This window comes from Anomaloglossus baeobatrachus, chromosome 3, assembly GCF_048569485.1.
Source record: "Anomaloglossus baeobatrachus isolate aAnoBae1 chromosome 3, aAnoBae1.hap1, whole genome shotgun sequence".
Taxonomy (NCBI): domain Eukaryota; kingdom Metazoa; phylum Chordata; class Amphibia; order Anura; family Aromobatidae; genus Anomaloglossus; species Anomaloglossus baeobatrachus.
Genome location: NC_134355.1, coordinates 185,695,484 through 185,719,316, shown reverse-complemented (window position 1 = coordinate 185,719,316; position 23,833 = coordinate 185,695,484). Strand labels below are relative to the sequence as shown.

Genomic DNA, 23,833 nt, shown 5'->3' with positions numbered 1-23,833 from the left:
TTTCATATGACTGTATCCACCCAGGAGTGTGGTCCAGGAGTAAAATGGAGACCATAGTGGATTCATTCATTGGATTCATTCTGGTGTCTGTGAGTATGAAGGTGTGCAGATCCCCATCGTAGTGCTCGTGCTAAAGGAGACAGATATTTTCCTAAGTGGGCATACTCGGCAGCAATATTTGGACTGTAGAGTTCTGTTTGTTCCTTTATGCAGGACAAAGGCTTTTTTTGAGTTTGTTATTTTTGTCTGGTTTATGAAACCTAAATAAAACCAACTGAAGTTTAAATGAAAAACATTCCTGTGATTACCTTGACTTGAGGTTGTGATGCCATGCGAGTTCCGCGTTCAATCACCGCTGGCTTCTCTCTCCCTGCCTTCGGACAAATGAGTTAATGAACAGGAAGTGAAAGCTGCGGCTGCTACTCACTTCCTGTTGATGGCTCCTGCAGCCAAAGGCGGGGAGAGAGAAGCTGATGGTGATTGGTCGTAGGGCTTGTTTGATGTTACAACATCACATGAACCCTGGGACCATGAGCACCGACATCGCTAGAACAGCACTGGAGGTAAATATAAGCTTTTTTATTTTACATAGGGGAAATATGGAATAAGAAGAGCTTGTCCTAGTAGTGGACAACGCCTTTAATTATAGTTTTGTGTAACAGAGCCCTGCAGTAGCTTAAAGGCCTCCATGTGTTGAATGTATACAGTACTTTTAGGCTATGTGCGCACGTTGCGTACTGGCCCTGCAGAAATTTCTGCAGCGATTTAAAGAGCACACGTGCGCTTCAAATCGCTGCAGAAACAGTCCGTAAAGAAAAAAAAAAAATTCCATGCCCTCTGACTGCAGCCCCTCCCATAGACAGGGCGGGGGATGCAGGCAAAGCGCAGGAAATAAGTGACATGTCACTTCTTTGAACGCGCGCTTCGGGCAGCAGCCGAAGCGCTGCGCTCTAATACGCCACGTGCGCAAGGCTCCTGCACAATCTCCATAGATTGTGCAGGGGACGCAGGACGCATGCAGTTACGCTGCGGTGCAGATCGCAGCGTAACTGCATGCAATTACGCAACGTGCGCACATAGCCTTAGCATATACAACAGGCAAATAACAGGAATAGGAGCTCAGGGATTCTCAAGAGGTATTTCATCCAATTTTTGATCAAGTGACAGGTACTTTTTAACCCTTTCACGAACTAGAACATACCAATATGTCATAGGTTGCATGTGTTCCTTTAATGCCGACATGTGCAGCTGACAGGCGAGGGTGGATCTCTGATCCACCTGCATCTGTTAACTAGTTAAATCCCGCTGTTAATCTCCAACAGCGGGATATATTGTGCGCAGGCAGGGAGTATGTCATTCCCTGTACCTATCGGTGGTCCCGTGACGTGAGCATGGGGTACTTATGGGTCATCATGACAACTGGGGGTCATTGAATGACCCCTGTCGATGTCATGACCTAGTTCCTGGGAATAACGGCTGAGCGCAGCATTCATAAGAGATAAGCATTTCTGCTGTACAAAGCGGTGCTGAAGCATCGCTCTGTACAGCACAAGCGATTAGAGTATATCAGCTTCTAGTCCCATGAGAGCACTAGTAAAAACAATAAAAAGTGTAAAGAAAAGTTTTTAAAAATATGAAAAAATAAAAAATAACAAAACTGTTAAAATCCCCCCTTTTTCCCCATTGAAAATAAAACAATTTAAAAAAAATGAAATAAAAATACACACATTTGGTATCACTGGGTTCAGAAATGTCCGATCTATCAAAACATAAAATCAATTAATCTGGTCAGTAAAGGGCATAACGAGACAAAAAATATGAAATTACTTACCAGTAATGTGTTTTTTCTGAACCCATGACAGCACAAGGAGAGAGGGGATCTGCTTTTCAAGGACAGAAAACCTGCAGGAAAAAAAGGGGCGGCACCTCTCCCCGCATCAGTTGGTTACAGAGCATGAAAGGACCTCCGGTAAAAGGAACATTGTTATAACATAAAATCCACCACTATCATATAGCCATGTGAAGAAAGGTGAAGAACCGAAGTACTACTAACACATCCACGTGCAGGGAGGGAATGTAAGGGTGCTGTCATGGGTTCAGAAAAAAAACACATTACTGGTAAGTAATTTTATATTTATCCAGCATCCATGACAGCACCATGAGAGAATTACATAGACAGGAGAAACTTAGGGGGGGCTACAGCTTGCAGAACCCTGCTCCCAAAAGGTGAGGTCAGTAAATGTTAAATCCAATCTATAGTGCTTATAGAAAGGGGAAGGTGAAGACCACGTGGCCACCTTACAGGTCTGCTCGATGGTGACTTCCGATCTTTCGGCCCAGGAAGATGCCATTGCTTTTGTGAAGTGAGCTTTCAGACCTGCAGGCACCGCCCTAAAAAGTTGAGTAGGCGACTGAAATGGCTTCCTGATCCACCTAGCTAAAGTAGAGCTGGAAGCTTAGTGCCCTTTCCTATTACCTTGAAAAAGCACAAACTGGGACTTGTCTCTTCTCCAGGCACTGGTGACTGAGAGATATTCTATAAGGCAAAGTCTAACATCCAGGCAATGGCACCCCTTCCTCTTCTTGATCTTTCGGATTATCATAAAAGGATGGAAGAATGATCTCTTGAGACCTATGAAAGTTAAAAACTACTTTTTACTACTACTCTATTCTCAAGAACCTGAGTAAAGGGAGGATCTAAAGATAAGGCTTGGATGTCACTACACCCTTACCTGCTGATGTTAAGGCTATTAGAAAAATTGCTTTCGAGGATAGATTCTTAAGAGATATATACTCTTAAGGGTACTTTACACACTGCGAATATCGGTACCGATATCGCCAGCGTGTGTACCCTCCCCCATCGGTTGTGCGACACGGGGAAATCTCTGCCCGTGTCGCACAACATCGCCCGGACCCGTCACACTACTTACTTTACCTGCGACGTCGCTGTGACCGGCGAACCGCCTCCTTTCTAAGGGGGCGGTTCGTTCAGCATCACAGCGACGTTACAGCAGCGTCACTTAACCGCCGCCCAATAGAAGCGGAGGGGCGGAGATGAGCGGGACGAACATCCCGCCCACCTCCTTCCTTCCGCATTGTGGCCGGGAGGCAGGTAAGGAGAGCTTCCTCGTTCCTGCGGTGTCACACAGAGCGATCTGTGCTGCCGCAGGAACAAGGAACAACTTCGTTACTGCTGCCGTAACGATATTTGAGAATAGACCCCCATGTCACCGATGAGCGATTTTGCATGTTTTTGCGACCATGCAAAATTGCTCATAGGTGTCACACGCAACGGCATCGCTAAAGCGACAGGATGTGCGTCACAAATTCCGTGACCCCAACGAGATCACTTGAGCGATGTCGTAGCGTGTAAAGCCCGCTTAAGGGCTCAAACGGGGGCATGGTCAAGGCTGACAGGATGAGATTAAGATCCCATGGTGGCAAGGATATACTGCACTTAGGTTTAGCTGTAGAGCATGCCCTGTTGAATCGGGAAATCCACTGATCTCCCGCTAGGTCACAATTATACAAGGTGGCTAGAGCTGACACCTGAACTTTTAGCCTGTTAACTGATGAACCCTATTCTAACCACTTCTGGAGGAACTCCAATATTACTGTAATTGGTTTCGGTGTCATCTGGATTTACCCCTGTGGATGACAAGATTTTTATCCAAGTTCTGCCGTAGATTTTAGTCATAATCAGCTTCCTGCACTGCATTAGAGTAGTGATCAGACCAGGAGAAAACTGTCCGATTCTTAGCAGTGACCTGTCAAAAACCATGCTGTTAGATGAGGAGCTGGACCTTGAGTGAGAAGATCTGGTAGTTCCAGGAGAACCCATGGCCTGGACATCGACATTTTGTTTAGCCAATAGAACCACAGTCTTTTTGGCCAGAACTGTGCTATCAGTATTACTGATGCCCTGTCCTCCGATATTTTCTTCAGAACTGCTGGACTGAGGACTATGGTAGGGAAGGAGTAAGCAAGGCTGAAGTTCCATTTGATCAGCAAGGCATCCACCACGTTTAGTCGATCCCTCGGATTTAAAGAACGGAATTGGTGAACTTTCCTGTTTTTGCGGATTGCAAAAAAAGATCTATCTATCTCCAGGACACCCCACAATTCTGTTATTAGATTGAAAATGAACTGCCTTAAGGCCCATTCTCCTTGCCTTAACTTGCTGTGGCTGAGAGAGTCTGACGTACAGGTTTTTTTACTTGTATATGAACTGCTGATACGGATTTTAGATATTGCTCTGCTAGATCTAAAACTCTGTTCGCTACTTCCATCAGTGATCTGGACTGAGTACCCCTCCGGTGTTTGAGATATACTACCGTCGCTTCATTAATAGAGAGGACTTTTACATGATGACCAGTTAGGGAGGGTAGGAACTGACCAACTGCTTTTTCTACTGCAAGCAATTCCCTGGTGTTTGAGGAAACATGAGTCTCTTCCAGACCACACTTCCTGGATTAAACAACCCTGAAAATTGTGTGGAATAGAATCCTTCTCCCTCATCTTGTCGGGGAACTTCTAATAGTAACTATTTTTCTAACTGGTTGCGAATCTTTGGAACGGAAGTCTGAGGCCAGATTTTAAAAGGGTTCGGGTCTATCAAATTGAGGATATCCTCTCCCAGGACAGAAGGAAACGAGAAAGTCTCCCCCTTTCTTTAGAGAGTCCAATAAACATAAATCCTTTCCCAGCTTTCCTTCGATCGGACCAACAACTCTGGTTGAAATTCTTTGGCCAAAACTTCTTTTCCGAAAGTTCTTCTTAAGGGCGGAAAAGGACGTGTTCGGAGACCATTTTTTTCTTATCACCCGCTTTTACTAAAATATCATCCAGGACTGGGCCGAACAGATATTTTCCTTGGCATGGGATGGTGCAAAGTCTTGACTTTGTCTGGATATCCCTCAGCCAGCACTTCAGCCAGAGGGCCCTTCTGTCTGTGTTAGATCAGGCTGCTGACTTAGCTGCCAGCCTTGTTGAGTCTGCAGATGTGTCTGCAAGGAACGCCGCTGTCCCATGTAATAAAGGGAGAGATGATACAATATTCTCTCCTTCTTTAACCTGATCCCCAAGTTGGTCAATCTATACCATCAGGGACCTTGCTGTGTAGGTAGCTGCTATGGCTGGTCTTAGAGCCCCAGCTGAAGATTCCTAGGCATTCTTAAAGAATGGTTCAGCTCTTTTGTCTAAAAGGTCCCTTAAAGTCCCGATATCCTCAAAGGGCAGAGAAAATTTTCTCAATTGCCTGGCGATAGCGACATCCAGCTTGGAGGCCTTGTTCCAGAAGGAACAGGCTGCATCCTCAAAGGGGTATTTCCTTTTAAACGCTACCGGGATGGAACTTCTTTTATCTGGCATCTTCCATTCCCTTGCAATGAGGGTTTGCAACTTATCAATGACCGGGTAGGCATGTCATTTTCTCTGCTCCAGGCTGCTAAACATACATCCCTGAAAGGTTTTTTGGGTTTTCTCTTCAGCAATGCCTTTAGTGGACCTGATCACTTTCACTAGCTCCCCCGTGTTTTCAATTGGGAAGCGTTGATGACCCGCTGAGTGTCTGTGATATGGAGGGGGAAACTGATTCAGAAGATTTGCACTCCCCCTCGGACCTGTCTGATTCCTCATAGGCAGAGGAGGCAGGTTTGCATTTCGTAAGGCTATGACTCTCTTTTGATAGGGATTTTAGGGAGTCCCTGACCTCAGCCCTAATCATGGACTTCAGGTCTGAGGCAAACTCCAGGGCTTCCTCTGATAGAGTTATTTGAATATAGCACTGGCAAAGCTATTTAGACCAGGTACCAGACATTTCCCAGTTACAGAAAGTGCATTCCCTGTGCTTGGTTTTAGAGGTGCATTTTTTTGGGTCTGTCCTGAACCTGAAAGGAAACAGATAAAAGGACCTCTTTACAAAGTGAATTTTAACGAAGATCACTTACCACTCAGATGCAAAGAGGTGGTACCGGGTTAGAAGGAGGAGTGATGTCATCAAATTCCCTCTGGGGGCTTTCTTGCAGTTGGGTCTGTTGGATTTTAGACTCCGCTGGCTATACCCGGTGTCACTCCTTCCAGAGTGCATCCCACCTGAGCCAGTAACACTGCTCTCCTCACCGGACTGAGGCTTGCTTTTCTATTGCCTCTTCTGAGTGACAGCCTGCGGCTGTGGTGGTAACAGCGGTGGCTGCTGCCCCTCATCCATTTTGCTGGACGGCTAAGCAGGAGCATACCGGTCCACTCCATAGTTGCTGTGGCTTAAAACACTCTCCGAACTCCGGATCCGGTCCTGGCTGCGGTGGAAGCTTAGAGGAGAAGCTCCTGCCACCCCTCAGAGAAACCGACTAAAAAAAGCCCCCCCTGGACCAGCGACCGAGCAGAGAACAGCACAGGAGGTTATTTGAAGCAGCCAGTTATGGAGCGGTACCTGCTGAGAAGCGCCAGCGGCGGTGAGGGAGCCTGGAGAAGTGGTGAAATGGACGGGCAGTGCAGAGAAGAAGATGCCAGCCTGGCGCCGATGAGCCTGATGGAGGAGGAGTCTGAGTGCATGGTGCGAGACACAGTAAAGCAAACACAGAGGGAGAGATAAGGGAGATATGAGCGAGGAGATAAGAGGAGGACGGAGCAGGAGAGAGGTGGATGCAGGGGATATGACGAGGGCGGATCGCAATGGGAGGATGAAGGAGATATGGAGGCAGAAGAGAGAGAGGAAGAAGATGGCGGCAAAGCAGGGGAGCTTAGAGACACAGCAGTGTTGGAGGATGAAGCAGACAAACAGTATAGGGAGATTAAGCCCACTCAGACACACAGGAAGTCAAATGCAAGAATTAACAGTACCCCTTACAAAGGAAAAAGAACAGCTTGCTTCACCAACATCACAAGCCTGCAAGCTATTGGGGGAGGGAGGCAGAGGCTCAGTCCAGACAAAGAGAGTTAAGAAAACAGCACCACCTGCAGGCCAAGACAAGTACACACAAGAGCTTAATATGGACTATAAAAAACTGGCAGAAGAAGTGGCATCACACTTGTCAAAAGAGATTAAAGTGGCTATTGAGGCAGCCATACAAACATCATTAGCTAATATGCAAAAGCAGATAAATACACATGCATCTAGACTGGCAGAATCAGAGCAGAGAATATCTGACTCCGAGGATACAATACTGGCTATGCAAGAACAAATAGCAGCTCTAGCAAAATCTAATGAATACTTGAAGGATAAGGTGGAAGATTTGGAAAACAGGTCGAGACACAGCAACCTACGTATAGTGGGGTTACCAGAGTCGGTGTCGATGGGGCAGTTGGATAATATATGCGAGCTGGAGCTACCACAGGCCCTGGGCATAAAGGTGAAATTCAGAGTTGAAAGAGCCCACAGAGTGGGTCCACTGAGACAACAAGAGGCAAATAAGGGAGAGGGCCAAAACTCAAACAAGAAAACCCCGATAAGAGCCAGACAGGTGATAGTCAAATACCTCGATTATAAGCATAAGGAGGAAATATTGAGGGCCTTTAGAGAACGAAAGCGTCCACTACAATATCAAGGCAACAGACTGCTAATGTTTGGAGATTACTCGGCCGAAGTATCCAGAAGGAGAAAAGAATTCAGCAAAATTTGCTCATTTTTGTACAACAAAAAAGTAAAATGCCAGTTACTATACCCTGCTACACTGAAAGTTAGAAACCCCAATGGCTAGTTTGCATACTACAAGGACTACAAAGAAGCAGAAAACATTCTCATGGCAGAGCTCGACAAGACTAGGTCAGAAAGGCAAGAAAAAGGATCTAGTGGACAAGGGAATAATAGAAGAGGATCCCCCACAAGCTCAGGAAGAGATGTGGGACGTCTTGGGGGACAAAAGCAAGTTGAGACCAGGGAGGAAAGGAGGCTAAGCCAAGGTCAACAGCATAATTCTCGCCCGGAACACAGGCACCAACCCTTGGAGAGAAACCATGATAGCTGAACTGAAACTTACTCATTGTTTTTCCTTTTTTGTCTGTTAGTTTTTTTTTCAAACAGGGAGAGGCATTGAGGAAGATGCGTTAAGGAGAGAGGGATGGGAAGGTGAGAGGAGGAGGGGGAAAAAAGAAAAGAGAGGAAAACATTCCAAAGTCTGGGCCCTCTCCCCCCCTTTTTACTTGTTTGTTTTTTTTTCTCTTTCTCTCTCCCTCTTCTCTCTCATTTGTCTTTTTCTTTTTTCTCCTTTGGTCAGGAATGTCATCCAGATTCAAATGAAGTGGGCTTGTTCTAAGCGGACTGATGGCTACTTGGAGTCAGAGATAAGTAGGACTTGAAAATCTTGTTGAGGTTTTGACATACTGTGCTAATTTTTGCATAATTTTTAAAGGCTTACTCATGTAAGGCTGGGTTCACACATAGCGACAGCGACAACGACGTCGCTGTTACGTCACCATTTTCTGTGACGTAACAGCGACCTTGTAAGTCGCTGTTATGATCGCTGCTTAGCTGTCAAACACAGCGACGCAGCAGCGATCATAACGTCGCTACATGTGCAGAGAGCAGGGAGCCGCGCACACTGCTTAGCACTGGCTCCTTGCTCTCCTAGCTACAGTACACATCGGGTTAATTAACCCGATGTGTACTGCAGCTACATGTGCAGAGAGCAGGGAGCCGCGCACACTGCTTAGCGCTGGCTCCTTGCTCTCCTAGCTACAGTACACATCGGGTTAATTAACCCGATGTGTACTGCAGCTACATGTGCAGAGAGCAGGGAGCCGCGCACACTGCTTAGCGCTGGCTCCTTGCTCTCCTAGCTACAGTACACATCGGGTTAATTACCTGATGTGTACTGCAGCTACATGTGGAGAGAGCAGGAGCCGGCACTGGCAGCGAGAGCGGCGGAGGCTGGTAACGAAGGTAAATATCGGGTAACCAGGGAAAGGATTTCCCTTGGTTACCCGATGTTTATCTTGGTTACAGCTTACCGCAGCTGCCAGATGCCGGCTCCTGCTCCCTGCTCGCTTCATTTCGTCGCTCTCTCACTGTCACACACAGCGATGTGTGCGTCACAGCGAGAGAGCGCCTTTGAAGAAAACGAACCAGGGCTGTGTGTAACGAGCAGCGATCTCACAGCAGGGGCCAGATCGCTGTTCAGTGTCACACACAGCGAGATCGCTAATGAGGTCACTGTTGCGTCACCAAAACCGTGACGTAGCAGCGATTTCGGTAGCGATCTCGCTATGTGTGAAGCACCCCTTAGTCCGGGGATAGAACATATATTTTATGGGGGGGTAATTAGGGAGCTACATATTTTGGCTAGGAATAGGGTAGGTCACCAACGTGGCGGAAAGTGCCGTGGATTTCTCGCAAGGGAAAATATGTTTTACAGTTACATGCTTTTTGTTGTATTTGTTATATTTAGAAGGTGGGGAAAGGGAGTGTCGATTTTGTGGTACCAACCATGATTTTAGTGTTGAACGTCTCGTCTTCCTTGATGCAGGGGCCCATAGAGGAGGGAGCAGTAAAAGCAGAAAACAGGTAAACATGTTACAAATAACTACGTGGAATGTTAAAGGGCTGAGATCACCTAACAAACGAGCAAAGATATTGAGACATCTGAAAAGACTAAAGACAGACATTGCCTTATTACAGGAAACCCACCTGGGGGGGAGGACTTTTTCCGCATGAAGAAACATTGGGTGGGCACCGTTTACGGGGCAGCGGCACAAGGTAGGAAAGCGGGCACTATGATCCTAATAAATAAACAGCTCAGCCATGAGGTAGTGGCACATGAGGCAGACAACCAGGGAAGGAGGCAGCATTTAACAATCGTTAGTCCAGCGGGTAAACTCAGTATTTACAATGTCTACAGCCCAAATTCACAACAAATTGCATTCTATGATGGCATAAAGGCCACCATATTAGCAGATGTGGAGGCTAACATTATAGTAGGAGGCGATTTTAACACAGTCCCAGACTCAGCTGAAGATAGGAGGAGGAGCGAGGAGGGGACAAGTAACGTGGGCAGGAGCTTAGACAATATGGATGTAACATTAGAAGACGTAGGACTGAAAGACATGTGGAGACTAACTCACCCACATGACAGAGAGTATACGCAATTCTCTCATCCTCATGACAGCTGGTCACGTATTGACCAGTTCTGGATCTCACAAGATTTAAGCCTGCTTTACACGTTGCAATTTCGCATACGATATCGTATGCGATTTGCAACGCCCCCATCGTATGTGTGGCACGTTCAATTTGTTGAACGTGCCGCACAAATGATTAACCCCCGTCACACGTACTTACCCGTCCATACGACCTCGATGTGGGCGGCGAACGTCCACTTCCTGGAGTGGGAGGGACGTTCGGCATCACAGCAACGTCACGCGGCAGCCGGCCAATAGAAGCGGAGGGGCGGAGATGAGCGGGACGTAAACATCCCGCCCACCTCCTTCCTTCCACATTACCAGCCGGGAGCCACAGGACGCAGGTAAGATCTGTTCATCATTCCCGGGGTGTCACACACTGCGATGTGTGCTACCCCGGGTACGATGAACAATCTGACGTTCAATTCATGAGAAATGAACGACGTGTGTGTGATGAATGTTTTACCATTCAATCGCAATCGCACGTAGCTGTACACTGCAATGTACCTTACGATGCCGGATGTGCGTCACTTACGACGTGACCCCGCCGACACATTGTAAGATACATTGCAGCGTGTAAAGCGGGCTTTAGTGAGTGGAACGCAAGATTGTGTGATAGAGAATATGGTGATCTCTGATCATAGTCCGGTGAGATTGGGCATTAGAGAGAAATTCAGGAGAGGAACAGATATCATATGGAGATTCCCATCGTTCCTTCTAAGGCAAGATAATTTCCACAAGGTGCTACAAGAGTGGTGGGGAGAATTCGCAGAGGACAATAAGGAACATAGAGAGTCCCCAGTGTTATATTGGGAAACGGCAAAAGCGGTCCTAAGGGGCCGTCTGGTGGGGTATGCGGCTACGATCAAACGGAAAACCAATGAGAATTATAACTTTCATAGTGAAGCAGTACGGGTAGCATATACAAATTATGTGACAAATAGATCTCCCATGACTAAAGGCAGATGGCTGGGGGCAAAAGAGGGATCTGATGAATGGGCCAAAAAAAAGGAACAACTATTGTGGTCGCACAAGGAGGTTGACTTACATAGGTTTGGCAATAAGGCGGGGAGGATGTTGGCCATTCTGGCAAGGGGCAGCAGAAAAATGACAGTGATCTCTAAACTGAAAACAAAGGGGGGAGAGGTGACCACAGATCCTAAGGAAATTAATAAATTGCTGGGAGATTACTATAGAAAACTATATGGGTCAGGGAATAACGACATGACTGACAAGGCAGGATGGTTAAGACAAGCCCAAATGCCTAGCTTGACGGGGGAATATTTGAGTGCCTTAAACGCAGAAATCACAGTAGAGGAGGTGACGAGAACAATTGGGGAGCTTAAAGGACGCTTTACACGCTGCGACATCGCTAACGATATATCGTTTGGGTCACGTCGTTAGTGACGCACATCCGGCGTCATTACTGACATCGCAGCGTGTGACACCTAGGAGCGACGATCAATTATCGCAAAAACGTCAAAACTCGTTGATTGTTGAGACGTCGCTCCTTTTCATAATATCGTTGCTGCTGCAGGTACGATGTTGTTCGTCGTTCCTGCGGCATCATGCATCGCTATGTGTGACACCGCAGGAACGACGAACATCTCCTTACCTGCGTCCACCGGCAATGAGAAAGGAAGAAGGTGAGCGGCATATTCCGGCCGCTCATCTCCGTCCCTCCGCTTCTATTGGGCGGCCGCTTAGTGATGCCGCAGTGACGTCGCTATGATGCCGAACGCACCTCCCCCTTGAAGGAGAGATTGTTCGGCGGTCATAGCGACGTCGCTGAAAAGGTATGTGCATGTGACGCTGCCGTAGCGATAATGTTCACTACGCAGCGATTACCGAATGTCGCACGAACGACGGGGGCAGGTGCTATCGCGCACGACATCGCTAGCTATCGCTAGCGATCTTGCAGCGTGTAAAGCACCCTTTACACCTACAAGGCACCGGGACCTGATGGTTTTAACAGTGAATTCTATAACCTCTGAAGTATCTGATCTCGCCAGATCTAACTTCAGTGTTTAATGCTTTCCTGGGAGTGGCGGAAATACCCAAAAATTCCAACATAGCATACATTAAATTACTCCCCAAGGGAACCAAGGACCTGGATGATCCCTCTAGTTATAGACCTATATCACTCATAAATCAGGATTTAAAAATAATGTCCAAGATCATGCCTAATAGACTGCCCGAGATTTCACCTAGGCTCATTACGGACCACCAGGTGGGGTTTATTAAGGGGAGAAATGCCGTTACCAATATCCGGAAGACAATTCTAATGGTAGACGTGGTTAGGCTGGGACTCTATGAGGGAGGGACAAGACCTGCCCTAGTTACACTCGACACAGAAAAAGCATTTGATAATGTACATTGGAGGTGGTTAGACAGGGTAATGGAGGCCATAGGCATTGTAGGCAAGATGAGCCTTTACATTAGAAACCTTTATGCCAACTCGGGAACTAGGGTACACACTCCGGGCTTTCTATCAGACGTGTTCCCTTTGATGAAGGGAACAAGACAGGATTGCCCGTTATCTCCTCTTTTATTCAAACTGGAAATCGAGCCGTTGTCAAGAATACTACAGGGACAAAATAGCTTTAAAGGGATCAAGTTAAGGGGTTCAGAAGTAAAGACAGCTGTTAGGGCCAGGTGGACGGGCAGACCCAGGAGGTGGATCCACTGGGCTGAACACCTCACCGAGGGCAAGGTGCCCGGTAGCCGGAGCACTAGCAGGACAGTCCGTTTAGAGGAGTGGAGTAAAGAAGTCCCTGGGACCACGGGGTCTCTGATGGTAGTCCGGGTGACGGAGCTCAGGTTCGGAGGCCGAGATGTCGTCAGGCAGAGTCCGGAACCAATGGAGCGAGAAGATGGGTCACCACAGGGATCGGAGATGGCAGGAGCTGACGGGATGCCAGGCCGTCACCGTTCGGGGTTCGGGTATCGTCAGGACCGGTTGGCGGGCAGGATCAGCTCTACGAGAGAGATAGGTGAGTATATCACAGACACAAGGAGACCTGACTCCTAGCTTAGAAAACACGAAGAACAGGCCCCGCCCACTTGGAAAGGAACCCCCTATATACCCAGTACCTGATCCTTCAATATCCTGTTGGAGGACACTGGCCCTTTAAGAAAGGGTCAATGACCGCGCGCGTGCCCTAATGCGCATGCGTGAGGCCCGGGTGCCAGAAGCCAGGGCAGTGAGCGGTGAACAGGAGGCAGGGGAGCCGGCCTGGAGCAGAACTGCCGACGGGCGCCGGGAGCGGGGACCGAGCCGCCTGGGAAGCGCAGGTGATGGGGGCTGGAGCGGGGGACGCCTGATAGAGGAGCCGGGGAGCGAGGCAGGGAAGCCGGGGAGCGTGGCATGTGAGCCGGGGAGCGAGGCAGGGGAGCCGGGAAGCAAGGCAGGGGACCCGGGGAGCGTGACAACAGCGCTTTTTGCCGATGACATCATACTTCATATGGGGGACCCCGGTGCGGATTTGCCACAGACTCTTGCCTTGATTGAAAAATGTGGTTCATTCTCAGGTTTCAGACTGAACAAAAAAAAGTGCGAGATCATGTTCCTAAATGGGCATCATGGGACAATGGGGGGGGAGGAAAGTAAGGGATGGCTGTCTATGTGGAATTCCTATAGCACAATCATCAATCAAATACCTGGGAGTACATATAGGAAGAACGGTGGAAACAATCTACAACTTGAACTATGGCCCGCTAATCAGGAAAATTATAGTTCAATTAAAGAGATGGAAAGGTCTGCCACTTCCATTACTTGGAAAATGCCACCTGATAAAAATGATGAGCTTCCCTAGGCTGCTGTATCCCTTCCAGACGATCCCGCTATTGCTAATACTAAAGGATCTGAATAAGCTCAACTCAGCGTATGCAGAATTTGTGTGGAGGGGAAGGAAACCCAGAATAAAGCTGCGTACGATGATGAAGTCAGTGGAGGAGGGAGGACTAAACTTTCCAGACGTCCGAGGTATAATCTTGTATGTATCATGAGGCATATGATTGATTGGGTGAGAGGAACGAGTAGGCAGACCATGTGATGGAAACTAAATATGCGTCACCGTGGGATCTGACGTCCATTCTGCATTCCCCACTATCCAGGGTTGAAGGGCACATAAGGAACTCAATTGTATTCCGAGACACCATGCTAACATGGAAGTCGGTAAGGAAAAAACTGGGGCTCTCATGGAAAGTGTCCAAGTACTTGAACCCCTGGGCATTCCCAAATTTTCCCCTGGGACGAGAAAACAAGCTATTTACTAGATGGAGAGAGAAGGGAGTCAGGAGAATGATAGATGTTATGAATGTGGAGGACAGGAGGTGGATGACAGGTCGGGAAGAGTTGGATAAGTACAACCTTAATAGCTCACATATCAACCAATATGAACAATTGAAACATGGAATAATAGGAGACCTTTGTGTGGTTGGAAGAGGGCTGAATAGAAGTTTGATTGATGAGTTACTGGAATATGATGTAACAAGTGTAAATGTCTCTAAAATTTATTGATCGCTAAGGGGGGTGCTTATTTCACAGGAGGATAGTCGGACTTTAACAGCGTGGGGGAAACAATTGGGAAGGCAAGAAGTGATAGATGACATACTGAAAGGATGGGTACAAGTGCAAAAACATATTATCAATGAGAGATGGAGAGACACTCAATTCAGAATTCTACATAGGGTTATTATGGGTTTCAACATACCAGGTAGGGATAGGTGGTGTCCTAAGTGTCAAAAAGAGAAAACGGATATGCTGCATGAGCTATGGAAATGTGAGACAATCGATAGGTTCTGGAACCAAGTCAGACTATTTGCCCAGTCAACATGGGGAATTTTTAGCAATCTAGACTTAATGGTGTGGGTTTTAAACTCCTTTGAGGGAGGAGTAGGAGGGGGACCGAGCACGCAGGGAAAGAGGAAATACGCAATAACGCATGACATAGCCATGATAGCTAAGCGTTGCATCTTACAACACTGGATTCAATGGGAGTGCCCATCCATAAAGGAAGTTATGGGTGAACTACACAACCTTCTGAAGTTGGAAAAACTAGAAGCGGAGAGGGATAAAGATGGGTTGACAGCCAAGTTTTTTGGGAGATGGAGAAATTTTATTGAAAGCCAATTCACACAGGGAGAAATAATTAACCTGATGGCACCTTTTGTTCACTCGGAGTGGTATCTCCTGAGCGATATCCAGGACAGCCTGGGTAAACTGAGAATCACCTAAGAGGGGGCCTGGAGGGAGGGGGAGACGAGACGGTTGGGAATACCAAGGCACGCTAGCAAAATTGAAATCATTCAGGGACGACAGAGATTTAACGAATTGTATTGCATATGTTATATTATATTTCATTACCTCTGTTTTGGTGTAATGTTAATGTATATTATCTTAAATCGAAGAGCAGCATGGAACTCCAAATTGGGGTATCACCCATTTCTATGTCACATTTTGTCAGATGAATGTTCTTCTTTTGCAATTATATCTTGTCATGTTTTTACAAATTTGAAAAATCCATAAAAAACGTTTGGGAAAAAAAAACCCTAGTCCCAGCGTCACTTTCGGGAAATGACGTCAGAAGTGCGTCATCCAATTGCAAGGGATGTTCTCGCGCATCCACAGATGATCACGTGCGGCGACCGGCAATTCACAAGGTGGTTCTGTCCTACACACCCCCACCGCGCACATACTGATCCCGACAGCCATGCTGGAGTGCCCCTGTTACCTCGTGCCCACCGGATTTACCAGGTAAGATGGCGCCGCTGTCGCTTGGGCAGAACCACTACCCACAGACATAGCCCCCGTGGGCTGTTGCGGTACATCGTAGTCTCCGCTATCCGGCAGGACCACGTTACTGCCAACTCCCCCACTACCCGTGAGGGGTTATAAAGCAGGATGATAGCAACGCTCACAGGCACGGCCTCCGTGGGTCTGCTGTGGCTCTCCCCTCAGCACCTCAACCGGCCATGACAGGACCCGTTCCGCTGCTAGTATCGACTGGCCAGGGCTGGGATGCTGGAATGCTTCAGCCACGAAGAGCCCTCTTGAACCACCTGCATCCTGGAGGTTCCCCGTTCAAGGACAGAAAACCAACTGATGTGGGAAGAGGTGCCGCCCCTTTTTTCCTGTAGGTTTCCTGTCCTTGATGCAATAAGAAGCGATCAAAACGTCGTATCTATCCAAAATGGTGTACGGTAATTAAAAACGTCAGCTCAGGATGTATAAAATAAGCCCTCACACAGCCCCAGATCTTGAAAAATTAGAACACTACAGGCCTCAGAAAATGACGATAAAAGCACAATATTTTTTTTTTTTTTTAAATTAAAAAAAAATAATTCACCACTTAAATAGAAAAAAAATCAAGTTCTCATATGGCTATATATCATGAAAAATAATAATGATAAAAAAAAAAAGCTATGGCTCTTGGAAGAAAGATAGGAAAAAAAATAAATAAACAATAATCGAAAACAAACAGAAAATCGCCAGATGGTGAAGGGGTGAATAGAATTAACACTTCCTTTGTTGTTGTTTTTTTTTTAATTTACCTGTGTCCATTCAGTTAAATTATTGCGATTTTGATTATTTTTAGCAGATTTAATTCAGTTACCGAATATATTAGGACCAGTTAAAAACACACAGCACATAAAAGCTATCTGCTTTTAATTACAATAAAGAGCCAGGGTTCTATGACTGTGCCCTATGACTGCCCAGAGGCACAAACAGGACACCTCTGGCAGCAGTAATTAGTCATAATGATGAACGAATGGTTAATTATTACAGTAGTTCCTAAATAATTATCTATTTCTACAGGTATGCAGCAGATCACTGTGGAATACAGAATGGGATAACTGTGCAACAGCTAAATATGAAACCAATTCACTTATCTCCATTGGCTTAGTCTTTGCTAGTTACCATGAATAACAACAAGGAGGAAAGTTACTCTGCAATATTATACCTTACATTTTGCTATTGTCACATCCTTATATGTAAAAAATACATGCTTAATAAATTAGTTCAGATATCTGTATTTATATATCTGTAATTTTATTATAATTACTTCACAAAGAAACATTTCAGGAGGTTAGATATTTGCTGTTTGTTTGTATATTACACAATGTATAAAATTATTAGGCAATTTATATTTTTAACAAATAGACTAGTTTTCTACCGTGCTTGCTACATAAAAGTGTAGTGTAAAAAAATGTACCTCTCTCAACTGAAGGTAGTATACAATTTAGAGTTAAAAGTATAAAAATCTATAATCAATATGCAGCGGCGTAACTAGAGTTTGATGGGCCCCGGTGCAAAGTTTGGACCCGGGCCCCCCACTCCACGTACACCGACACTTGGGGTACGGGATAATGATACTGCCACTCGGGGTACGGGATAATCACGCTGACACTTGGCTCTTACACTCAATATCAAGATCTAAAATCTCTCTATCAGCACCCAGCTTTCCTATGTTCTGATATGCATCTTGTCATCGGCACCCAGCTTCCCCATGCTCTGCCATACATCTTTCCCTCAGCACCCAGCTTATCCATGTCAGAGCATGGGAAAGCTGAGTGCTGAGAGAAGATGTATAGCAAAACAGGGGAAAGCTGGGGCTGAGAGAGAGAGCCTTTTTCCCTCAGCACAAAACCTTTGCATCCCATGCTTGTATCTTTGTCCCCCCTCGTATATAGTTCACCAAATACTGTAATGGCCCCCACATAGCCTTCCATATAGTATAAAGGGTCCCACATAACCCTTCATATAATAGAATACACCTCCATAGTCCCCCATGTATTATAATGCATTTCTCATAGTTCTCCATGTATTATAATTTACCCCCATAGTCTTCCATATATTATACTGCACCACATAGTCCTCAACGTTTTATAATGCACCCCCATAGTCTATGTATAAGGTAGCCTCCATAGTCCTCCATATATTATAATGTAGCCCCCATAGTCCTATATGTATTATAATGCAGCCCCATAAACCTTCATATTGTATTATGCAGGTCATACTCCTCCATGTATAATGCACCCCCATATTCCATGTATAAAGTGTCCATCATTTTGTATTATGCAGCCCCATAGACCTCCATGTCTAATGCCCCGTTATAGTCCTAGTATAAGGTGTCTTTCATGTTGTATTATGTAGCCCCCCAGGCCTCCATATGTATAATGCAGCACCCCCAGGCCTCCATGTGTATAATGCAGCTTACACCAGGCCTCCCTGTGCATAATATAAACAACATCTGAACATGCGGGGGAAATTTTTGGTGATCACCTCCGATCACCATAACCCCTAAATAGGATAGCCAAAATAATAATTCCCTGGTAGAGACTCCATAAATATCAAGAAACCAAAAAGAAAAGAGTCACTGACACTACCTTAATGCAAAGAGTTATACAAGTTTATTAATCAGTTATATAAAAACACATAGATTAAAAGAGGTTCAAAGATAAGTGCTGGAGAGGATACAAAAAACAAGGGGCTGCAAACCACTGCTGAAAGTGTACAGAAAGTGCATCAAATAGTGGCTGGGGAACCTGTGTCACCACGTAATAATTCAAAGATCGGCTCAAAGCCTGCAAAAAAATTTACCATATGGACCAAAATAAGGTGCTGCCTAGTGCATGCATACAGGGCACAAGGATGGTATAATAAGTGCCCCGCACACAAACACCATGTCTGGCAGGAAATAAAACCGGGGAGAAAATAAACCCCTAGCACATGGCAAAATACATATAAGTTTTGCAGGTCAAGACAGTAACAATGAGCAGGGACACGTACCCATAATAACCGAGTCAGCAGATGGAAATACAGCTCCACAGACCCCAACGCGTTTCGCGAGGGCTTCTTCACTGGGGGTCGCTTTTGTTTTTTGTATCCTCTCCAGCACTTATCTTTGAACCTCTTTTAATCTATGTGTTTTTATATAACTGATTAATAAACTTGTATAACTCTTTGCATTAAGGTAGTGTCAGTGACTCTTTTCTTTTTGGTTTCTCCCTGTGCATAATGCAGTACCCCCAGGCCTCCATGTGTATAATGCAATCCCCACCAGGTCTATGTATGTATAATGCAGTACCCCCAGGCCTCTGGCCACCGTGTACTCACTGATGTCCTCCATATCCCCGCTGGTCTGGTCTGCGTCCTCCCGTCCTGCGCTCCGTGCACTCAGCACAGCAGTCGCACAGGAGTGACGTCATGGTGCAGCCACAGGGGGAGAATGATGATGTATAGAGCGGCGCCAGAATTTGTTAATTCTCACCACAGTGACTGGGTCAAGCTTTTGCCTTGGGCTGTGATGGTGGGAGCCCAAGGAGAATATTAATGCCTCTCTTCTCCTGAAGATTCCTTTTAGACCTGGAAAAGAGGGGGAATAAAGGGGGTCTGTTTCTACCAGTCTGCCTGTTGGTACTAGCCTGCCTGAACCAGCCTGCCTGCCTGTTCTAGTAGTATGGCCTGCACCTAAGTCCATCCCTGCTACAGTGCCGAGAGTTCCCCTGGAGTGGTACTTAGTGGCTCCCTTCCAGCACAAGCCTAACCTCACCATCAGAGGCTCTAGTGAAGACAAGATAGCCGCTTAGCTATGCCAGGGTGGGCCCGGTCCTGTGGTGCAGTGGGTCCACAGACACCTGCGTGACATTGAATACCATGCTCTCCAGTGCCAAAGATTGGAATTAGCTGCCCTATAGCTATGGTTCTACTCAGAGAGGGTGAAATATCTGAGTGGGCCCCTAACCAGGTAACATTGATTACAACTATGGTGGTGCATCCTAATTGTGGGTACAAGAGAGCATCAGCAGATGACTGGGCTGTTACTGAACAAAAATGTCTATACAAAGACCAACATCAATAATAATGCAGTGACTATCTGGCCCAGATTGTCAGGACAACTTCTTTGAACCACCACTCGACTGCAGAGTTTACAACAAAGACATTTAACCTCTTCCATTTCCAGCACCATCTCATGTGTTCCCAACCTGCACAAACTCGTCACCCTTCTGTCACCCTAATGATGAGCCTGTAGCTGCCATACTTGGCCATGTTACTGGACCTGATGGGTGCTACAAAATCAATGTACTGTAGACCCCCACATAATAATGCACACGAATGTGCCCTTTACAAAGTAAAATGTCCTCTTTGTTGTCACAGATGTGTCACGGCCTGTGACAGAGGTATCATGGCCAGCTGACAATCCAGTGGCAGCGAGTGAGTGTTAGATCAGATTACTTATGGTCCATTTGCCAGGGGAGAACAGAGCTCCAGGTATCCAACTTGGCTACAGGTGAGTTGCAGGTTGTTGTCAGGGGTCACAACTTCCCCCTTTCCCTAGCAATAAGGCAATCCTCTCCCCTCCATTGTTGTTGTTCTATATATCTGGTATAGGATCTCTCCTCTGCAGTGACATTATAAACCACCGCAAAAAAAAAAAGATAAGAAATTTAAACAGATATTGTTTTTGGATTCCTAATCATGGATCCAATAACTGTTCTTACAGAGCATATGCAGGGTCTGTCTCTGGAGGTGGCAAAGCTTCGTTTTTCATGAGTCTACCGAGTCTTTGAAGTCTGTAATGTCTTTGGCCATATTGATTGATGGATAGACGTATTATAGAGCAGTCAGTGGGTTTCCCCTCTCAGGATGTCATTCTTCGGGGTGAAACCCTTTCCGACAAGACTCTTTTGGGTGATGACCCTGACCTCATGGTGACTGATGAGCCTATGCAGTTTGCGGTAATCTCTTCTGAATCTATTACCAAGAGGACTGGCCGCAGAATAGGAGTATGCTTTTTCTGCGGTCAGAAAGGTAATTTTGTTGGTGTTTGCCAGTACATGACGTTATAAAATAATAAACTGACATCTAATACTGTATTTCCCTAAAATAAGACAGGGTCTTATATTATTTTTTGCTCCAAAAGGTGGGCTAGACTTATTTTCAAGGAATGGCTTATATTTTCCTATCAACGACAATCTACATTTATTCTTGAACAAAAAAAATCAACATTTATTCAAATCTAATCATGCCATCCCATTCTGGAACATCAACATTTTGGGTTACTCCTACAGTGCTATGCAGAAGTTTGAGCACCACTGGTCAAAATTACTGTTATTGTGAACAGTTAATCAAGTTGAAAATGAAATGATCTCTAAAAGGCATAAAGTTAAAGATGACACATTTTCTTTATATTTTAGGTAAGAACAAAAAAAAATATTTTCATCTTTAACATTTTAAAAACTACAAAAATGAAAATGGGCCAATGCAAAAGTTTGAACACCCTTGGAGATTTGTGTGCTCAGATAACTTTGACTATCATTTCAGACCTTAATTAGCCTGTTAGGTTTGTGGCTTGTTCATTATCATAGTTAGGAAAGGGCAGGTGATGCAAATTTCACAGCTTTATAAAAACCCAGCTTTCTCTACCCTTGTGCAAATAAAACAAAAGCCATGGGTTTTTCAAAGCAGCTGCCTAGCACTCTGAAAATCAAAATGGTGAAGGCCCACAAAGCAGAAGAAAGCTAGAAGAAAACAGCAAAGCGTTTTCAAGTTCTCCTTTCCTCAGTTAGCAAAGTAATTCAGAAATAGCACTTACAGAAACAGTGGAGGTCAGGATACGGTCTGGAAAAACAAGCAAAATTTCTGTGAGAGCTGCTCGTAGGATTGCTAGAGTGGCAAATCAGAACCTTCACTTCACTGCAAAAGTCCTTCAGGAAGATTTAGCCGACTCTGGAGTTGTGGTACATTGTTCTACTGTTCAGAGACACCTACAGAAAAATGGCCTTCATGGAAGAGTCATCTGAAGAAAACCTCTCCTGCGTCCTAACCATAAAATTTAGCATCAGAAGTATGCAAAATAACATCTAAACAAGACTGATGTATTTTGGAAACAAATCGTGTTAACTGATGATGTTAAAATAGAACTCCTTGGCCACAATGATCAAACCAAATGTTTGGGAAAAAAAGGAGACAGAATGTCATGACAAGAACATCTCGCCAACCATTAAGCATGGGGGTGGATTAATCATGCTTTGGGTTGTGTTCTATCTCCAATGGCACTGGGAACATTTCACGGGTAGAGGGAAGAATGGATTCAATTAAAGTTTAACAAATTCTTCAAGCAAACATAACACCATCTGTAAAAAAGCTGAAGTTGAAAAGAGGATGACTTCTACAAATGGATAAGGATCCTAAACACAATTCAAAATCCACATTAGCCTATGTCAAAAGGTACAAGCTAAAGGTTTTACAATGGACCTCACAGTACCCTGATCTGAACATCATTGAAAATCTGTGGCTAGACCGCAAAAGAGCAGTGCATGCAAGAGGACCCAGGAATCTTACAGAACAAGAAGACTTTTCCAAGGAAGAAAGCATGAAAATCCCTCAAACAAGAATTGAAAGACTCTTGGCTGGCTACAAAAAACATTTACAAGCTTTGATACTTGCCAAAGGGGGTGCTGCAGGGTACTAACCATGCAGCGTACCCAATATTTTGCATTGGCCAACTTTATTTTTTGTTGTGGATTTAAGAATGTAAAAAATATATATATTTTTTTTATTTTTGTCTAAAATGCAGAGGCTATGTGTTATCCTTATCTTTATGGCTTTTACAGATAATTTCATCTTCAACTTGCTTAATTGTTCAGATTATCAGTAAACTTGACCAGGGGTGCTCAAACTTTTGCATGCCACTGTATTACTGGTTCAAATGCACATATTCTTATCTGATCTGCTATTCTTTTGGTGCAGAACCTGTCCTATAGTGGTGGGTAGATATATTTACAAAGGCTTAAATTACCTGCTTAAATGTATTATTCTTTATGTACTGCTAAGTTTACCCCCAAAAGAAAGCAGACACAACCTAAAAGAATCACACTTACCAGACCCCAAACAGTTAGGCTATGTGCCCACACAGCGGAGAATTCGCGGAATTTGCCGCGATTTTTTTGCGGAAATTCCGCGGATTTTTCAAAAATCCGCAGTACAGCAACTCCCCAGCCATTTCTATGGCATTTGAGGAGTGCTGTGCCCATGCTGCGTTTTTTTTGCGCAGCGGACATAATGCGGATTTCCTTACAGAAAACTCTGCAGCATGTGAATTACTCCTGCAGATTTTTTCGCAGGGTCACATACTTACCTATCTTGATAGAAGACACTGGAGTCACTTCTAGCGCAGTGGAGCCAGGAGCAAGAAGCAGAAGGTGGGTGGGGCCTGCACGAGCTGCGGTCATGTGACTGCAGGAGCTAGTTCAGGCCCGCCCACCTCCTGCAAAGTGCAGAGAGACACAGCTGGAAAGTGAAGTGCTGCATGATGGAGGTAAGTATGAACTCACCCATCACTCTAGCACTTGTTTTGCATTGAGGATGCAGTGCCGAAGCCATGGTACTGTATCCTCAATGCAGAATGACCGCAGCATATCCGCAGGACATTCCGCAATAAAACCGCAGCATGGAAACAGACAAAGTTGTGCTGTGAATTTCTGGAAGCTCCTGCGGAATGTCCTGTGGATATATCTGCAGGACACTTTTCCCGTGGGCACATAGCCTTAGGGGCACTTTGCACACTACGACATCGCAGCTGCGATGTCGGTGGGGTCAAATCGAAATTGACGCACATCCGGCGTCGCAGTCGATATCGTAGTGTGTAAATCCTTTTTGATACGATTAACGAGCGCAAACGCGTCGTTATCGTATCATCGGTGTAGGGTCCGGCAT

At 45.5% G+C, this 23,833-nt stretch overlaps 1 protein-coding gene across 1 annotated transcript in view; it reads left to right on the top strand.

The window, feature by feature from the left end:
- The window catches only part of DYNLT2 (dynein light chain Tctex-type 2), a 43,659-nt gene extending 26,567 nt beyond the window's left edge, over positions 1-17,092 (top strand). Inside the window, exon 4 of the mRNA XM_075338184.1 lies at positions 16,931-17,092. Within this exon, the coding sequence (XP_075194299.1) occupies positions 16,931-17,041 (111 nt within the window). The 3' untranslated portion in view covers positions 17,042-17,092. The remainder of the gene's footprint in view (positions 1-16,930) is intronic.
- Positions 17,093-23,833: the final 6,741 nt, after the last annotated feature.